Genomic DNA, 20,039 nt, shown 5'->3' with positions numbered 1-20,039 from the left:
GCTACAGTAATATGAAAACGTATTTAAAACCCCAGGTGTTTTCAAACTTCCTCTTTGCACTTTGCATGTGGCCAAAGTTCTTGCAGACCACCTCCCTGCTCCCCATTCCCTTTCTATGGTCAGGGCCACATAGTGTAGATTTACAAAGACTACTTATGTTGACAGCTATCGTACATGTACATTTATTTGACCCCCCCCCCCGTGTATTACAGGATGTCCCACTCAAAAGGAGATGGAGAACCAAATTTCCAATGCAGGAGAAACCAACCTCAGGCCATGCCCACACTTTCTCACAAAAAAGCTGGTTTCACCTTAATTCAACACCATGGGAATTACAGTCCAGCTCTACGCCTGTTCACCTATTAAAAAATCTGATGGTGTTCAGTAAGTCATTCTCAAATGTGCACAAGACCATAGCACAAGGTTCTAGGCAGTTTAAAAAAATTCCCCGTAGCTCTGTCAAGTCATACATTTACATTTATGCTAATAATTGAGAATAGGGTGGCACGGCCAAAAAGGATTAAACCCTGCCCTGCAGTCCATCAACTGATGTCACCAGTGATGTCAGCTGATGGGCAGGTGGGCATGGTTTGCAGAGGCCAAATTAGATCCCCTGGAAAGCTGAGAGTGGTAAGCAGGCCAGAGGTTCCTCATCCCTGCTTTAAGCCAAGAAAAATAAAAATGAACTGCATACAAATCCTACCCAAAGCCTCCGCAAAAAATCTTATTGCTTGTTTCCTACTCCCAGTGTTGAGAGAAAGTCACTCACAACGCCATCCAAGTAAAATACACGTTTAGAAAGTTTAGATTTTTTATGTTCAGATTTCCCAAATGGTAGCAAAATGAAAGCTATTTTTATCAAGTCTTCACTGTTCCCTTTTAATATATTTTTAGAAGTAAGATTACGAAAGATCATCCTACCGGAATAGCATTCTGTGGGTGACTGATAAAAGGGGGAAAGGCAGAGGGGAGGGACATCTAAAGAAGGCATGGAAAACAGGAAAATACATAATAGGCAATACCATGCTATTAAAAAAAACCCAGTTATGTCAGGAGAAATAGAATCCTTACACTCTACCATGTACAGAGCATTATAGTTAAGAGACTGAACTGTGAGCTGTGGAAGTCTTTCCATAGCCAGCAAGTCACACTCTCAGCCTCATGTGGCTAGTTCACAAGCTGTCAGAGGATAGAAGCATCCCCCCTCTGAAATATGTACATTTTGCTTTGGCTCTGCTATCAATACTACAGCAAAGCTTCAGTCACAAGACAGAGAATCAATACTGGCCATTGACCAAGGATCAGAAACTAGTCCTGGGGTGGAGGGGATGGGTTAGGGAAAGACCTTACCTGTAGGAAGCTGGAACTGTGATGGAGCTGGTAAAGAAACAGTGGGAACTGTAAGTGTGAACACTTCGGCTGGGGACTGGATAGATGGGGTGTCTTCCGCAGGTGGTGTAAAGTCTATTTCATCATCAAAATTATCTTCAAATTCCTACAGAAGTAACGAGGCCAGAAGAACAAGGAGAAGTTGCCTGATTCAGAAACTTAAACTAGCACAGTATTTATTCCATGTCCCTGATGTGACCCATAATTTTGGTTGAAACAATACTTGGGTTATCACACTTAAGTTACCTGCCCCAACAACATTTTCAGCAGCAAAGGGACAGCCCTCATTGCTGTGAAAAGGATCTTTAACTCTAGGCTTGTCATACATTGGGAAAATTCCTGACATGTCCTGGTTTTGGGGTGTATAAAGAGTGTCGGGGGGGGGGTGAGAGATTTTGCCAAATTGTCAGGGAATGCCCAGATGCATGGCAAAACGATGGGGAAAGCAGTGGAAACAGCTCCAAAAGCTTAAAATCACTATTTTGGGGGGAGGGTTCCCCCAAAAAGCTCAACATTTTTGTGTTGTTCCCAAAAACAGCTTAACAATTTTGGGGTCTTCCTAAAAAAATAGCTCAACAAATTTACTTTTTGAAATATGGCAACCCTAATTAACTTCTGTGGTTGTTTCACAGGTCATGGCTTTTACATATTTTAATTAAAAAGGTGAAGAAGCTAAGAAACATTAAAGCAGTTTTGGGAAAAAGAAATCAAATTGTAATCAGGTCACAAAGATGTAAAGTACAGTTCAGCATAGCATAAAAAATATATTTATATTTAAGTTTATCAGAACGGAGGGCATGTTTACACATTAAGCTGTACATGGGATAACGGCCAAAAATTCTTTGAATCATAAGTTAAGATCTGTTAGTTGCATGGACGTAACACTATCACTGCAGAAGAAGCTCACACAACCTATGACCTTGCTGTGAAATTGTAAGGGCAAAGCAAGAAATAACTAGAGCAACATTGTTTTCCTAATACTTTGCGATTGGTCTTGGTCTAGAAAGAGCAACTGCTGGTCTATACTCCCAAGGAACCTATTTTTGACCATCTTTCAGCCATGTAAAGCAGCCCACAAGTGAATTATGAGATCGTCTCGTTTTAATGAATTGCTGTTTATTGCTGCATTTTGTGCCAATATAATGCACACTATTTAAATAAATAAATAAATGAAAATTGTTAACTGAAAAAGTAATACAACTTGGAAAATATACTTTAAAAGCTTTGGTGAACACTTTGAGCTGAGCCATAAGCAAGCTTCATTCCTCCATGGAAGCAGACACATGGAAAACTGGGAACAAATGACAAATCCATGTGCATTTATAAGATCTGAAAACGGAACCAGGATTCAAAGATATACTTTTAAGCAGGATTCTTAACAGAAGCAACTCTGCTATTGTTTCTCAATCGCTCAATATCTTTTTGACATTCTTGCTTTTGACTTTCAGGTGTCTCTTGAAGATCTTTTTATGCTGACAAGCATACACAGCTCTTTAAACTTCCAATCAGCCAGGCATTTTAATGATTTTGCACTGTTTTCTGTTTGTGTGTACATATACTGCTGCGTATTTTATAAGACGGCTATATACTGTAGGTAGATAGATAACAAAAACAGAAGCCCAGAATGAGTCACACTGGGGTGCGTGTTTTTTTATGTTTTGGATACTGCTCAGGTCTTTCCTAGAACAGTGTTTCCCAACCTTTTTTGGGCCAAGGCACACTTTTTTCATGAAAAAAAATCTCGAGGCACACCACCATTAGAAAATGTTTAAAAAATTAACTCTGTGCCTATATTGACTATATATAAAGTAACTCTCTTTAATAGGAATCAAATAAACACAAAGAAAGTATTTTATAATTACATTATTATGAAATAGTAAGTAAACAGAAATATGAAAAATTATAAAATACTTTATTCAGTGCGCAACCTGGGCCTGTTTGGCTGAACACAAAGCTGATATTCTGGCTGGAATCAAAGAAAGACACACACGTAGCTCTTCGTCAACAGCTCTCAGTCTCTCTCTGTATTTAGTTTTTATAGCAATCATGCTTGAAAAGCTCAACTCACAGAGATATGTACTGGAAAATGGGAGCAATGGCAAAATAGCTTTGTTTGCCAGAAGGGGGAACTCCTTGGCAGTTTCCAACCAAAAACTGTCCAAAGGTAGATCAGCAAATCTCAGCTTGAAACCACGATTTTGGTTAGGTGCTTGTAAAACTAGCTTGTAAAAAAGGCTTAGGTGCTTGTAAAACTAAATTCCTCCAAACTTTTGACAGCACCGAATCTCAAACTTGGAAAAGGCAAGAACAGCAGAGCCAATCAGAGAGCAGTTGGCAAGGCTGTCATGAGAGAGAGAGAGAGAGAAACCCTCTTAAGTACTTGACTTCAGAGGAACTCTTGTACTGTCTTCCAGAGTAGAACTGCCGGATTCACTTCTTGGTGCACAAAACACGCACGCAGCAGGAATGCTATTTCTACTTCTACAACCTCCTTGCCACCTTTTGATTTAAAAGAGCAGCAACACTTGGCTGAGAGAAGACAACTTTCAGCTTTGATTTCTGCTTGCTCACTCACTTCCTCCTGCCCCCCCCCGCTCCAAATGCTGTCTGCCAAAAGTCACTCGCCACCCAAATCTCTCCATGCTCCTGAATGCACTCAGCCCTTCATTTCTAGGGAGGAAAAAAACTAAATAATAATAATTTATTATTTGTACCCCACCCATCTGGCTCGGTTTCCCCGGCCACTCTGGGCGGCTTGCAACAAAACACTAAAATACAATAACCTATTAAACATGAAAAGCTTCCCTAAACAGGGCTGCCTTCAGATGTCTTCTGAAAGTTTGGTAGTTATTTTTCTCTTTGACATCTGGTGGGAAGGCCGCCTGCGAGGTCTTGCCCTTGCACCCTGCGCAAGACCCACCTCGCCACCTATGAACAACCACGAAAAACCCCCGACTAAGTGCAAGGTGCATTTATTTTCCTTGGTGCCGCCAAGACATTCCCGGAGAGAAACTGGCGCCGTAACCACAGCAGCCCCTTTTTGCTCCCACCTCTTGGGAAAATCTAAATTTGACTCCTGCCGCCCCCAAACAACCGAGAAGCGGCATGGGCTCGAGTTCGCGTGAGAAGAAGAAACACTCTGCACGTGCCCAGAGGCACTCCGCTTTTCTTTCTGAGCCCGCCGCGATGCACTCTGTACATGCTCGCGGGCGCGCCTGCCTGTCTTTCCAGCCCCCGCAGGGCCCCCCCGGCTCACCTGAGGCCCCGCCGCGCTTCTGCTGCCTGCGGTGGTCGCTCTCGTAGAAGCCGAGCGTCTCGGCGGTGCGCTGCTGCTGCTGCTTCCCGGGGCCGGGCGACGGCGGGCTGGAGGCGGGCGGCGCGGAGCGAGCCGGGGACGGCTGAGGGGAGCGGCACTCGCCGCCCGTGAAGCTGCTCCGCCGCTGCTGCCCGGAGCCCGGCAGGAGCAGGGAGAGCTCCGGGGGGCCGCCGCCGCCGCCCCCCCACCGCCCGCCTTCCCCGCTCCCGGCGGAGGCGGCATCGGCGACGCCCGCCATCTTCACGTGAGCGGCAGCCACAAACTCCGCTCCGCGCGGCGGAGGCGGCGGCTGCTGCTGCTGCTGAGGGAAGCCTCCGCTGGCCCGCCGGAGCACGTCATTGCCGCGCGACAAGGAGCGCACCAGACGGGCCCACCTCTCCAGCGCGCGCGAGCGGCGAGCGGTCCTGGCGGCCATCTTGACGGAGGCAGGAGGGGCGTTGCCATAGCAACCGCCCCCGCGCGGCCTGCTGCTGCTTCTCCTCCTCCTGTCGCCCAGCCCGAAGCCTCACAGCGACGACGCGGAGGGCGGGCGGGAGCGAAGGGAAGCGGGCCCAGCCTCCTCTGGCAGAGTTTCAGCCCGAATAACACCACCACCGCCGCCGCCCCGCCTCTCGCCGCCCGACTCGCCCGCCTCCCTCCCACGGCACACTAGGCAACCTCTCGCGGCACACTAGTGTGCCGCGGCACACCGGTTGGGAAACACTGTCCTAGAAAATCCATGTGACTTTTCTGCTAAGCTTTCCACCTGTATCCCTCTTAAGAGAAAAAAGTTACAGATCAGACTATTTCTTTTGTATTTCTGTGAGTCTATTACAGATTCTCTAGTATAGATTTCCTCCTACACAGGAAGTGTCAGCTTTCACTGCGGTTTAGCTACTTTAGTGTAGCTGGAAGTGAAGGAGAATACCACAGGGATAGTTTAACATCCAAGGTAAAAAAAAAACCAACCCACTAATAAAGAGATTCTTTCAAGCTCAGCATCCAAGCTCTGTTTAGCTAGGTAGCTCTGTAGAACAATATCCTGTTTGTCTCATTCTTTACATTCCAAAACCCCAAAACAATTCATACCTTGAAGTTTCCATCCTCTGGCTATGAATCTAACCTCACTGAGTACTTATTTGAAACAGGCATTGTATGAAGATGTCACAAATAGTCTCACAGATCTTACAGAGACTATTTTCTTAATTGAAACCCCATGACTCTTGCATGTTGTTGCTTATTTTAAAAAAACAATAACATAACTTCCTCAAAGAGGGGTATTTTTCATCTATTTCAAGGCCAAATTTCCCAGCTTAGAAAGAAAGAAAGAACAAGTTACAGTGGTACCTCGAGTTCCAAATGCTTCAGGTCACAAACTCCGCTAACCTGGAAGAGTTACCTGGAGTTGAGAACTTTGCCCCAGGATGAGAATGGAAATTGTGTGCCAGCGGTGCAGCGGCAGCAAGAGGCCCCATTAGCGAAGGAACACCTCTAGCTAAGAACAGTTTCAGGTTAAGAACCTCCGGAACAAATTAAGTTCATATCTAGAGGTCCCACTGTACTTAGACATTTGGAGCACTACACATTTACATGTGGCTTCTGTGGCCGTTTGTTACTGTCAGTTTGGCTCTCAGCATGGACTGGCAAGACCCTTGCCTTTAAAAAGTTTGCCCTTTTACTTGATTGCTCCAAAGCAGGCAGAAAAGCCCATCCCCTGCATGTTCATACTTAAGTGCTCTGAAAATATGTTAAGTGCAAGAAGGCAAGTCATCAAACAGAGAAGTTACTCAGGACTGCACAGCAACGGTAGGTCATCTAAGCAGACTTGAGAGCTACTTGTGACACCTCAAACTCCATTGATTTTGACTGACCACAGTAATGTTTGGCATTGCACAGTACAATTATATACGTCTGTGTTATCAGATTCCAGTACTAAAGGGATACAAATAATTATCTCCTGTACTCACCTTGAAGTTTATCTCTTGATCTTTACAACAGGATACACAGTTCACAAGCAGAAGTACCAAGCCTAAAAGGCTGCAGGCAGAAATAATCACCAACGAGAAGGGAACTTCAGTCACTGCTGCTTCCCCTAGAAAACAATGGGTTGAAATAAGCATGGTGTCATATATTGGAACACAAACATGTTAACTACAGAAGAGAGAAATTTCAGAACAGTTATATACTTCTGCAGTAAGGCCGATAACATTTGTGATGTACGAGTTTTATTTTTCTGGTTTTATGGATATTGATTTTATGGATATTTCTAGACTTAGGGGCTCCAAAAATAGGTATTCTTTCTCTCTTTGTCTTTACCTTTTCGCAAAACTATCATGCATTCTCAGGATTTTAAACACTGTTGAAACATCTATCATTTAGAAAGCTTGAACTTAAAAAATAAAACAAAAGCCAAATACTTCCCCATGGCACTTTGATAGTCTCAAGTAAACTATGCTGGTTTCATTGGAATGTGCTGGTTCTGCATTACTGGCAATGTATTTTAACACGTTCACCTTCAGCTATCATATAGGGTTACCCAGTTGTCAACAAGTCAAAATTAAATAGAAAAGCATACAAGGCCCTGTATTGGCAAAACAAGTCTGCCATGTATTAAGATAGCATTACATAAGAGATAACATGCACATACAATCCACAGCCATACGAGTTGTCATTGAATGTAGACATCAAATATGCTGAATTCCTTACTTGCTGGGTATAAATACACATTAAACACATTCACTTGCATCTTTTCCTCTCGTGGAGGAAGCTAACCTGCTATTAAAGCTCTTATTGATTAATTGATGAAGGTAGTGCAATTAAAGCTTGAAGCCCTCCTGTATCAAATAAAGTTCAGAATGTACATACGAAGGTAAAAGATTATCACTGCTCTTCAGCCAAGAAAGGGTCCCACAGTGGGTGACAAATCTCAATAACAAGACGGTCCCTGCCCTCAGGTTCACAATCTAAAAGCCAATGCACTAACACTTAATTAACCAATACTTAGTTAAGATACTTCAACAAGATGAAAAGGCAACCACCAAGTCTTCATTTCAAATTATAAAATGAGTCTGAACTTGTTTTATCACATTTGACATGGGAACCAATAGCAAGTATTGGTTCCCATGTAGGAATAACTTTCTTCATGGAATGGTATACATATATCAGAAACATTTTTTGATGAAAGACACTCTGGAATAAAGTATTTCTGCCTTTACTTGCATTTCTCCTAACACTTCAACCTATTCTTAGAAAGATCCCGCAACTGCTCTAAATTTCAAGTTGCAGAAAAGTCTGAGCAACTTGACTTTTTTGAGGAAGTTGGTACATATTTCTAAAGCAACCAGCCAACCCTAAAAGATCAAAGAGTACATCTATCTTTAAACCTCATTTCACTTGAAGGCATCCTTGCCTGCAGAAACTACATGGAAACATGCTTACACAAGTATATATCATATTTTACTAGAAAGCCGCCCTGAAGAACGGACAGGTTATGAATTTAAAGCAACATGTGCATGAACATGTCTAAACCTGCATATGTAAGACGCTAACAGAGAAGGTACTAAGAAAACAGAGGCAGGTGTCCACAAAGGCCAAGACAATATTGACACCACACAGAAAAATGCCAATATTTTTAGATGACTCTTAAAGAGATGTGCATCAAAAACCAAGCTCCTGAAAGTATTGTTGTACTTGTGAACCCCTAGAATGCAGGGATAAGGAACTTGTGAACCCTAGAAGTTATTAGACCCCAAATACCATCAGCTGTAGGTAGTGTGGTGAATAGCCAGGGATAATGGGAGTCTTTATTCCTGTCTTAGTGTATTCAGCAACAGGATCTCATATTTTCAAAGCACTCTTTCTACACACTTTGGTACCTCCTATAGCAAAAGTTGTTCAACTGTCATCTAGTGGACCCTGGAGTTACGTAACCTTCGGGTAATGTAACTTTCAAGTTGCAAATGTGGCAAACCCGGAAGAGTATAGTTCCGGGTTTCGCAGCACGTACATGTGCAGAAGCGTGTGCACAGAAGCGGCGCCTCATGTTGCGGACTTTTCGGGGTACGTAAGGACCCCCGGAACGAATTAAGTTCATATCCGGAGGGTCCACTGTGTATTCAGAAATAAAACGAATCTACTCAGGACAAAAAGTAGAGCAGTTACCAAAATATTTGCATGCACACACAAACCCCCAGAGACCCTGAAGATGCACGCTATCTTTCCATACAGGAAAGGCTATTCAGTGCTGGAAGATGTGGAAGGATGTGGAAAGCTCTCGTGGAGTAAGAAAGATAACTGCAGGGATGAACAGACGAGATTCTCTCACCAGTCCATGAACAAAGTTGCCACCCTGGCAAGTATGTCCCAGTATCTTCAAAATAACATCATCTACTGCAAATAGAGCTGAGTACATGCTAATTTGTTTTGACAGTCTGAACTCCAATTGCTTGATTCACCTAAAACACACAAGAAGTAGGTTTAACCTATCAAACAGGCTTGTCAACAAAGTCAGGTGGCTCAGCAGTATCAGTTACCTCTTTGACCATGGTCAAATATTCTCTCAAATATCGTTGTACATTACATCAGGGTTGCTCTGATGAGAAGCTAAACTGCAACACCTATCAGCTAAAAGGCACAACTTCTTTAAGCAATATAGCTCTATAACTCAATTAGTAAAGTAATATCAAAATTACTTAATGAGTTTCACAGTTGACTAGTTTTGAGCTTCACAGTCCCAAGCTGTCTGGGAACAGGATGTTTCAAGAACTGTCAACTCTTGTGTAAACCTGCCCAGTTACTAAGATCAAAGGTCCAACCGAGTTACTGCCCCTTTTGAGAGGCGATGGGTGGCTACCTGGGTTAGGACCTTCTCAGTGGTGGTCCCTCAGCTATTCACTACCAGTTCCCCTGATGTTCTTTAGGACAAAAGAACGTCTTGTTTTCCTGGGCTTTGAAGAGTTTTTAGAATGACTTTTTGTTGCTTTCAGTAAGGCTACTATACTAATGAACCAACACAGCTTCCTACAACTCTTGGGTGGCATCAGCCTCATGTGAATAAGCATCCACTTGCATGAGTCTTCCTCATTCTCTTCTCATCCCTTCTCCAATCCCCCACAAAAGATTTTGGGTGTGCAGAGCAGGGCAGACACCACTGGATCTCTCCCTTTGGTGTTTAATATCTAACTGCTCAAATGCCAATAAGTATTTCTGGAAAACATGAGGCACCTAGGTAACACAGAGTACCATGGGCATCCCACCATCACCCCTGGTCTCAGTGTCTTCTTCATTAGACATTTAAATTAGGTCTACGTATTTCTATTGAAAATCTGTGATGTATTTCTTCCCCATCATTGGCAATGACTGGAACACATTAAATAGTTATAATTAAAAATAGAAAAGGGAAGATAATTAAAGGCAACAGTTCCAAAATAAGCAAGGCATTATAATTTTCTTAAGTCAGTAAGATAGACTTCAGGATAATTTTGAGTTAATGAGGGCACACATGAATATGAAGTTTTAAGTTGTATCCAGCTAACATTTACTCTCAGTAAAACCACTGAAATTACTACATCCAAATTAGTAATAATGTGCATTAATTTCAGTAATGCCACTTTGATGTTGGATAGAACCCAGGGTCTGTCTTTTAACACAAGAGGCTTGTCAACAGGCACTTGTCAACAGAAAAGGAAGTGAAGAGGCTCCAGGATCTTTGCTAAACTGTGCATGTTTTCTCTCACACGCCATCATCATGTCACAGTAGTCAAACAGTTCTATACATAGGCAAGCAGGAATAAAAACTGAATGTGGGCTACTGACATTTCTGGATTTACTTGCAAGTGTAGATTACAACCAAATCTACTAATTTGCTTACTAATAGAAATTCATTAGAAAATGGTTCTATAATGAGGAGTTACATGCACTAACAGAGTATTATACCAGACAACGTAGAAGAGTGTAGCACAGTCCAGGTACACAGAGGTTGCCAGCTCAATGTGACAGAGCAATCCTATGAATGTTTAGTCGGAAGTAAGCCACATGCTCAAGTAAGCCACATGAGGTTTATGCCATCCATAAATGCGTTTATGATTGCAGCCTGAGTCAACCATTTTACTGGATTTAGTAAACCAATTACATCACACAGCTGGGTCTAAAACAACCTTGTCAGAAACCTGCTGTGAAGCTAATGCAAAGCACAGACTAATTCAATATACTTTGGCAATTAGGCCAACTCTCTGGCTAAATGTAGATATTGCACCAGGCCACGGCTTCTGTTACACATAATTTAGAACCCCAACCATGGGTTGAGTGTCCAAACACACAACAAGAAAATTATGGTTCCAATCTGTCATGTCCACTTTATCCTCCATCATCTGAGCAGCACTCAGGTTTCTAAATTCATTCCCACCTGAACGGTGCTACAGCCTCCAAAAGCAGGCAGTAACTCTTACTTTTGTCACATCAAGCAATGATTAACATACAACAGTGTAGTATCTGAACTTGAGCTCAAGAGCTTCTGCATCGGCACTAACTTCAGCTTCCAAATGAATATCCAGCTGGCAATGTCTATAAAGAAGCAAATTCAAAGCAGCACATGCAGGAACTTTCACTTGAAGTAGTGCCGTGCTTTGGAGACAACCAAGTCACTTCATTATTATATACACAGCTAATATAAACACTGTAATATCTTCAGGGGTAGTTAAGAATTTAGATAACAAAAGTACCATATTTTTCTGTCTATAGGACGCCCCCATGTATAAGTCACTCCCTATTTTGGGGGACTCAGATTTAAGAAAATGCGGGGAAACGGCCCAGAGTATAAGATGCCCCCTAATTTTTTACATTATTTTTTAGGAAAAAACCCTAGTCTTATACACGAAACCCCCCCCCCAGTATTTTAAAATATTTAACCACAAGCAGCCACAACAGCAGCTATGAAAGCCACAGAAAGGTTGAAGCTCATTTTCACTTCTGTTTTCCCAGTTCCTGTGAACAGAACATGAGGATCAGAAGAAGCAGGTCAATCCCACCCCCACTCCATATACTGAACCTTTAAAAATATATCAGCAACAGCACAATCAAGGACAGAATGGGGCAGGGAGCAATACAGGTAAGAAGCAGAAATCTGACCTGCAACATAAGCTAGAAAAATGCAGAGCTATAAATCTAGAGAAATGCAGAGCTGTAACATAGCAGGCAAGCCTTCACTACTGTAACTTGCAAAAATGCCCTACAAAACAACCCATATATCCCTCTCTCATCTTGACTTTCCCCCTTTAAATTCTATACAAATCCAGATACTAACTCATGCAACTTAAAAGATTTATGCAAAATGCTCCTAGTTTTGTGGCACAGAGTATACCCAGTCTTGACTACAATGAACACTAGACCAACTTAAAAGCCCTTGAAAATGGTCACAAGGATTTAGGGAGCTGCTAGCCCCTGCCAGAACTGCTTGCCTTGCTGAACAGACCGCTTGGCAGAGAATAGAAAAGCAATTTGCCAAGCCAGACACCCCCATTAAGGTGTTAATTTGATTTGTAACATAATAATAATAATAATAATTTATTATTTATACCCCGCCCATCTGGCTGAGTTTCCCCAGCCACTCTGGGCGGCTCCCAATCAGTGTTAAAAACAGTACAGCATTACATATTAAAAACTTCCCTGAACAGGGCTGCCTTAAGATGTTTTCTGAATGTCAGGTAATTCTTTATCTCTTTGACATCTGATGGGAGGGCGTTCCACAGGGCGGGCGCCACTACCGAGAAGGCCCTCTGTCTGGTTCCCTGTAGCCTCACTTCTCGCAATGACGGAACCGCCAGAAGGCCCTCGGCACTGGATCTCAGTGTCCGGGCTGAACGATGGGGGTGGAGACGCTCCTTCAGGTATACAGGACCGAGGCCGTTTAGGGCTTTAAAGGTCAGCACCAACACTTTGAATCGTGCTCGGAAACGTACTGGGAGCCAGTGCAGATCTCTCAGAACCGGTGTTATGTGGTCCCGGCGGCCACTCCCAGTCACCAGTCTAGCTGCCGCATTCTGGATTAATTGCAGTTTCCGGGTCACCTTCAAAGGTAGCCCCACGTAGAGCGCGTTGCAGTAGTCCAAGCGTGAGATAACTAGAGCATGCACCACTCTGGCGAGACAGTCCGCGGGGAGGTAGGGTCTTAGCCTGCGTACCAGGTGGAGCTGGTAGACAGCTGCCCTGGACACAGAGTTAACCTGTGCCTCCATGGACAGCTGTGAGTCCAAAATGACTCCCAGGCTGCGCACCTGGTCCTTCAGGGGCACAGTTACCCCATTCAGGACCAGGGAATCCTCCACACCTGCCCGCCTCCTGTCCCCCAAAAACAGTACTTCTGTCTTGTCAGGATTCAACCTCAATCTGTTAGCCGCCATCCAACCTCCAACCGCATCCAGGCACTCACACAGGACCTTCACCGCCTTCACTGGTTCTGATTTAAAGGAGAGGTAGAGCTGGGTGTCATCTGCATACTGATGAACACCCAGTCCAAACCCCCTGATGATCTCTCCCAGCGGCTTCATATAGATATTAAAAAGCATGGGGGAGAGGACAGAACCCTGAGGCACCCCACAAGTGAGAGCCCAGGGGTCTGAACACTCACCCCCCACCACCACTTTCTGGACACGGCCCAGGAGGAAGGAGCGGAACCACTGTATGACAGTGCCCCCAGCTCCCAGCCCCTCTAGACGGTCCAGAAGGATGTTATGGTCGATGGTGTCAAAGGCCGCTGAGAGATCCAGCAGAACTAGGAAACAGCTCTCACCTTTGTCCCTAGCCCGCCGGAGATCATCAACCAGCGCGACCAAGGCAGTTTCAGTCCCATGGTGAGGCCTGAATCCCAATTGGAAGGGATCCAAATGGTCCGTTTCCTCCAGGCGTGCTTGGAGTTGTTCAGCAACCACCCGCTCAATCACCTTGCCCAAGAATGGCAGATTTGAGACTGGGCGATAGTTGGCCAAATTGGCCGGGTCTAAAGATGTTTTTTTAAGAAGCGGTTTAATGACCGCCTCTTTCAGCGGGTCTGGGAAGGCTCCCTCACAGAGGGAAGCATTCACCACCCCGCAGAGCCCATCGCCCAGCGCTTCCCGGCTCGCTTTTATCAGCCAGGATGGGCAAGGATCAAGGAGACAGGTGGTCGGTTTCACTCGTCCAAGCAGCCTGTCCACATCCTCGGAGGTAACAGATTGGAATTGATCCCATATAACAGGACCAGACAGAACTCTAGCACTCTCCCGCCCTGGCCCTGCTCCCACGGTGGAGTCTACCTCCTTCTGAATCTGAGCGATTTTATCTGCAAAAAACTTTGCAAAAGCATTGCAGGAGATCTTGGGGTCCCTACCAGGCCCCGGTGGTACAGGTGGTTCCGATAAACTGCGAACCACCTGAAAAAGCCTATCACCCAGGCTTGGCGTTAATTTCTTTTTTAAGCATCCACAAAACTACATTTATTGAAACATGACTCTCATGCTACCCTATTCCCAGTTTATAGAACATGCTCAGAGTTTGGTTTCCCTGCATTATCAGGTTGAAGCAGAGCAGAGCTGGAAAACCAAAGAAGTATTCTGCATTAACAGCAAGGTAACAATGCACCTCTTACACCTACAGATAAAAATACCTTCACACTGTTCAGAAAGAACAAAATGAACTCTTTAAATACAGAAGTGGGAATATTACTGCCTAGAAAATTAAAGGTTACTTCAATTTTTCAGCATGGCCGTTTGGTAAAGCAGAACATCTGGAGAGATGTGTACATGGAAACATACTGGGAAATTATAGCCAACCATGACTCCCTAGCATATTGCCACCCTTGTTTATAAATGCATATGGTTCTCTTAACATTGTAATAATCACCAAGCAATGCACAGCAGTTCTTGACAGAAGCAGAAATAAAGCAACTCCACTGCAGCAGTACATTTTACACACTTGACTTTGTGCAACGGAAAATAAATTTGTTGTTGGTTTGGAGGCAGGAGAAGGGGCTTCAAATCCATTTTCATCTATGCTGCTGAGCGAAATGTCAAATCCTTTGTAAAGTAAAAAGACCTGCATAGATGACAGAATGTGGGTTTTTTTCAAAATTATACTTTGTATGTGAACATTTTCAGCAAAAGGAAAATTAAGTGATTACCGTATTTTTTTGCACCATAGGGCGCACCGGACCATAGGGCGCACCCAGTTTTTAGGGGGGGAAATCAAGAAGAAAAAATCCCCCCCCAGCCCCAAAGAGCAGCGTACAGGCTGCGCACAACCTCTCCCTGCTGGAGGGGTTGCGCGCAGCTATGGCACAAGCCAAGGCAGCGAGCAGGATGGATCCCGCTCGCTGTTTTGGCTTCCCCTTTAGCCCCGTGCAGCCTCTCCTTGCCAGGAGAGGCTGCGTGGGGCTAAAGACTCCATAGCCCCGTGCAGCCTCTCCTTGTCAGAGGGGTTGCGCGCAGCTATGGAGAAAGCCAAAGCAGCAAGCAGGATGGATCCCGCTCGCTGTTTTGGCTTCCCCTTTAGCCCCATGCAGCCTCTCCCTCCCGGGGGAGAGGCTGCGTGGGGCTAAAGAATCCATAGCCCCGTGCAGCCTCTCCTTGCCGGGAGACGCTGCGCAGGGCTTTCCTGGCTTTCCTGGGAGGTGGGGGGATTCACCCACCTCCCGCAAAACCGGCAGAAGCCGCGCAACTTCTTTAAAGAGATTGTGGCTTCTCCTGGCTTTTCTGGGAGGTGGGAGAAGGGACTGGTGCAGCCAGTCAGTCCCTTCTCCCTCCTGTGGAAAAGCCCGCAAGAGCGCACGGAGCTTGTGTGCAGCTCTTGGGGGCTTTTCCCACCTGCCTCCCCCCTGCATTCGCTCCATAGGACGCACAAACATTTTCCCTTGCTTTTTAGGAGGGGAAAAGTGTGTCCTATGGTGCGAAAAATACGGTATGTTAGTGCCACACATACCCAAGTGTCAGCTTTCAATAAACATGGATGTATTATAATGATAATGATAATGATGATAATGATAATAAATAATTTTATTAATACCCCACCCTCCCCGGCCAAAACCGGGCACTAAGCGGCAAACATCAAATATATAACATATTAACATAAAATCAGGCAATCAATTAAAATACATCCTAAAATCAAATCAGAATCAAAGTGAAATCCTATCAGATGGCAACTCACAGATTAGGGTTGGGAACCTTAAATGCTCACCAGCCTAACTGTTTGTACTGATCTTATATGAACCTGTGAGAAAGGTTGGGGGCACTTTCATACAAGTTCTTATAAGGAGAGAGGGTTAGTCAGACTGGACCCCGACCAAAGGCCTGGCAGAACAGCTCCATCTTGCAGATCCTGCAGGGCCCTGGTCTCTTGTGGCAGAGTGTTCCACCAGGTCAGGACCACAGCCGAAAAGACCTTGGCTCTGGTCGAGGCCAGTCTAATCTCCTTGAGGCTCGGGACCTCCAAGATGTTATTATTTGCAGACCACAAGGTCCTCTGTGGGGCATACCAGGAGAGGCGGTCCCGTAGGTACAGTGGTACCTTGGGTTACATACGCTTCAGGTTACATACGCTTCAAGTTACATACACTTCAGGTTACACACTCCGCTAACCCAGAAATAGTGCTTCAGGTTAAGAACCTTGCTTCGGGATGAGAACAGAAATTGGGCTCCGGCGGCGCAGCGGCAGCAGGAAGCCACATTAGCTAAAGTGGTGCTTCAGGTTAAGAACAGTTTCAGGTTAAGAACAGACCTCCGGAACGAATTAAGCACTTAACCCGAGGTACCACTATATAATAAAATATTTTGGTTGTTTACTGAGTGGGGAGCAATTAATGCCCCAACCACAAGATCTCTCTAATAGTTACCCCAGCAGCTATATAGACTCAGAAGCAGCAGAAACATGTCTTCTGCTCACATGCTCCTCCTTCCCTTATTTCATGTACTATGGAAGGAGACTCAAATCTCCTGCCTTTGAATTTACCACAATTCCCCAGGATGTCCAAATGCAGGAAATGGTATATTGTGTACACTGAAAACTTTTCACCACAGCGTGAGACCAAGCCAGGATCTGAAACTAAGGACTGATTCTGACTTGTTTCACTAAGCATAGTTTAAGTAAGCCACTGTTACCCAGGGTTTTGACATCTCAAAAAATTGTGACTAATTCAGAAGCAGCACACAAAAGACAAGGAGGTGTAAATGTGTGGGTCCAAGGCTCACATAGGCTTGCCTAAGTTGAAAGAAATCGTGGTTGGATGCAATGTTACCAATATTACTTGCTCAATGACAGTCACAGAAAAACTTGAGCTGTGGATACACCTAATTTTAAAGCTGTACATGAACTATAGACAGACACCACTACCTTTAAGATGAACTAAAGGTGCTCTCCTAATTAATCAACACCTGTATGTCATGACTGAACATGTGGGACCCTCAGTAGCTATGTAACAAATGTGGAACTTCCTTTCTAATTCAAGTGTGAATATTTTCCAGCAACACTGCAAGACAGGGTTAGGGAATCAACAGCCCTCCAGATGCTGGGACCACAACTCCTAGCAGCACCATCCAGCATGGCCATTGGTTAGGTTTGATGAGAGGTGTTGTCCAGCAGGACTTAAGAGGGCCGGAGGCTCTCGACCCCTGATATAAGACTTACCCTGCTTGGACTGGCTTTTAATAGCCACAACCAAGTCATTTTAATGAGCTTTTAATATTTCATATTGTAAATAGAATACTTTAACGTCTTCATGCTTTTGGTTTTAAAGCTTATTGTTGGAATGGGGAAATATAATTCAAATTGGCAGAAGTCTTCAAAAAGAAAACATGAGAGACAGTTCTGAGCCATTAAGTCTATGCTGTAGCATGAGGTATATGTACACAGGAGAAAAATACTACGCTTAAAGGATGCAGTCCAATAGAAGTGGCAGAGAAGATATGCAAAAGAACTGCAGCAGCAGAGGAACAAAAGATTATACTAACAGTAAGCAGGAAAGGACTCTGCAACGTACAATGTGTGCCAGGCCCAAAATTAAAGTCACAGTATGGAAAGAACACTGCATGCCTCTCAAACTCAGCAGGCTACAGCAGTTATGTATGACTAAAATCTGGGAAGAAGCCATCCAAATCATCAAGGCCCGTAACACAGAGATTAGGGATAACTTTTATTTCAGCATGACATAAATGTGATGTTAAGAGACCATGAACACATGATCAGCACACATGATGCTGTTCCTTAGACAACACAGCAATTCTGAGTGCATAAGTGAGTTAAGCTGAGAAAATACCTGGGAAAGAAATAATGATGATTACTGCTTCTTGACATATATTCCCTTTCTTACAAAACACAGCATCCTACCAGCTGAAGTTTACATTACTTTGTGTCCAGCCACACCACATTCCCATTTTGTAAGGCAGTAGCTGCCAAAGTAGTGCTCTCCAGGTATCGTTGACCATTCTGGCTGGGGCTTGATGGGAACTGGGGCCCAACAACACTGGGAGAGCACCATGTTAGCTACCTCCACTGTGAAAGAAGCCTGTGCTCAGCTATTCCATTGATTCTTCCTCTATGTAATCATATCAGAGAAGGGATATACTTCAGTGGTAGAGCACATGCTTTGCATGTGAAGCTGAGTTGGTTAGAGCATGGTTCTGATAATTCCAAGGTTACAGGTTCGATTCCCGTATGGGACAGCTGCATATTTCTGCATTGTAGGGATGATCCTCAGGGTCCCTTCCAATTCTACAATTCTATTATTCTATGAGTTTCTGGTTAGATTCCTGACACCTCAAGTAGGACAGGTAAAGACTCCTATGTGAATCCCTGGAGATCTACACCAACCAATGAACAATATAGAGCTAGGTGGACAAAGGTCTGACTATATACAGTACAACTTTTTTCATTCTTAGCACTTCCATGATGGGATTCAAACCTGCCTAGATGTCTTACATTTGATCTGAAGGCTCTGCTGTTTGCTGTGCTTTTTCGGTAAAGCATTCTGCACAAGCTTAGTTGCAGTACAGCTACTTCACCTATTCCTTCCTTCCTTGTATTTCCACAGTTCTTCACAGCAATTCTACCACCTGTGCTCTCCATAACCACACCCTCCTGGGAACACTCTAGGGATCATAACCCCTTAATAAAACATGGGGGAGTCCCATGCCCAACACAATTTTTTAAAAAGTATTTCCTACAGTGCAGACACCCTCCCCACCACCATTTGGTTTTAACACAGCTCTTCTTATTTCTATTCCACATTACAGAATATATATGCACACACAGAAGGCTCAAAGGTGATTTTCTGTGTCATGTGAAAGTGCCCTTTGACCACCTGGTAGCAGAATGGACTTTCCCTAGCATTTGGAATTGAGAATGTAGTTCACTTCGGTGACTGCAGGCACTATTTCTAGCGGACCAGATAAAAAGGAGAACAAGGCTTCTCTGCCTGTAATAGTGGCATACCAGAGGGAAGTTCAAGAGGTACAACTTCACATACAACAAGCTAAACCAGCTGAGGAAACTGCCAAACAGAAGTAAGAGAAACTATACCTGCTGAAAATCCCTCAATTAAATATCTATTAAAGGGACTGGGGCATTGTTCTCCCTCGCATCTGATCACCATAGCACCAAACCAGGAGAGAGGCAATTCTTACAGCTTAAATTACTCAAGTGTGCTCAGTTCAATGCATGTATACTTGAAAGCAAGGCCCACTGTGTTAAATAGGGCTTACTCCCACTTTCCAATTATGTCTGTATAGAATTGTAGCTTTATCGTAGGCAGTGGAGGTTGGTATCATTGGGACCAGTAGGAGTGAAGGCAGGGAGCCCGAATAGTAGGTGGGACTAAAACCCATGACAGGCAGAGCCAACTAATGCTATTTTTGTCCCCCGCTTTTTTTCCTGAGTTCTACAAGGGAACGCTGAAACTAAGGAAGATGACATTTTCAGTAAAGGCCCCTCTGTGTAAGTAAGAAGGCAGGCAGGTGGGGGCTGGCTGACAGTAAACTGGGGTTGGTGGGGCAGTGCCCAATTTTCCCTAAAAGACCAGTCTTCACAGAGTTAAGGGAAAATTTGTTAGAAGGAAATTATACTTTAAAACTGAAATAAATTTCTCAGGCAACAAACAAGTAGCAGCTCAGCCTTGTCAGTTTCAAGGTAACTGCACTTCCTGTTTCCTTGTGGACACAAGAGGCTCCAAGTGAAAGCTACCGCCCTGCCACCGGGCTTCAGCTTCCCTCCTCTCTTGCCTACACACAAACCCCTGAAACACATCTGGGTGCTGCTAATCTCAAACTGATAGATACCCCTCCTGTCTAGCAGAGCGAATAGCTGCTGTTGACCTGTGGTCACATTTTTTACACCAATA

General features: G+C 44.3%; 1 protein-coding gene across 1 annotated transcript in view; it reads right to left on the bottom strand.

The window, feature by feature from the left end:
* LMTK2 (lemur tyrosine kinase 2) overlaps positions 1-20,039 on the bottom strand; it is a 48,085-nt gene that overhangs the window by 25,188 nt on the left and 2,858 nt on the right. The window contains exons 2-3 of the mRNA XM_081889071.1: positions 6,652-6,776; positions 1,351-1,495 (exon numbers count right to left, since the gene is read on the bottom strand). Of these exons, the coding sequence (XP_081745197.1) occupies positions 1,351-1,495; positions 6,652-6,776 (270 nt within the window). The remainder of the gene's footprint in view (positions 1-1,350; positions 1,496-6,651; positions 6,777-20,039) is intronic.

This window comes from Podarcis melisellensis (assembly GCF_964234715.1).
Source record: "Podarcis melisellensis genome assembly, chromosome: 14".
Taxonomy (NCBI): Eukaryota; Metazoa; Chordata; class Lepidosauria; order Squamata; family Lacertidae; genus Podarcis; species Podarcis melisellensis.
The sequence above is the reverse complement of the archived record's forward strand: the minus strand, read 5'-3'. Positions and strand labels throughout refer to the sequence as shown.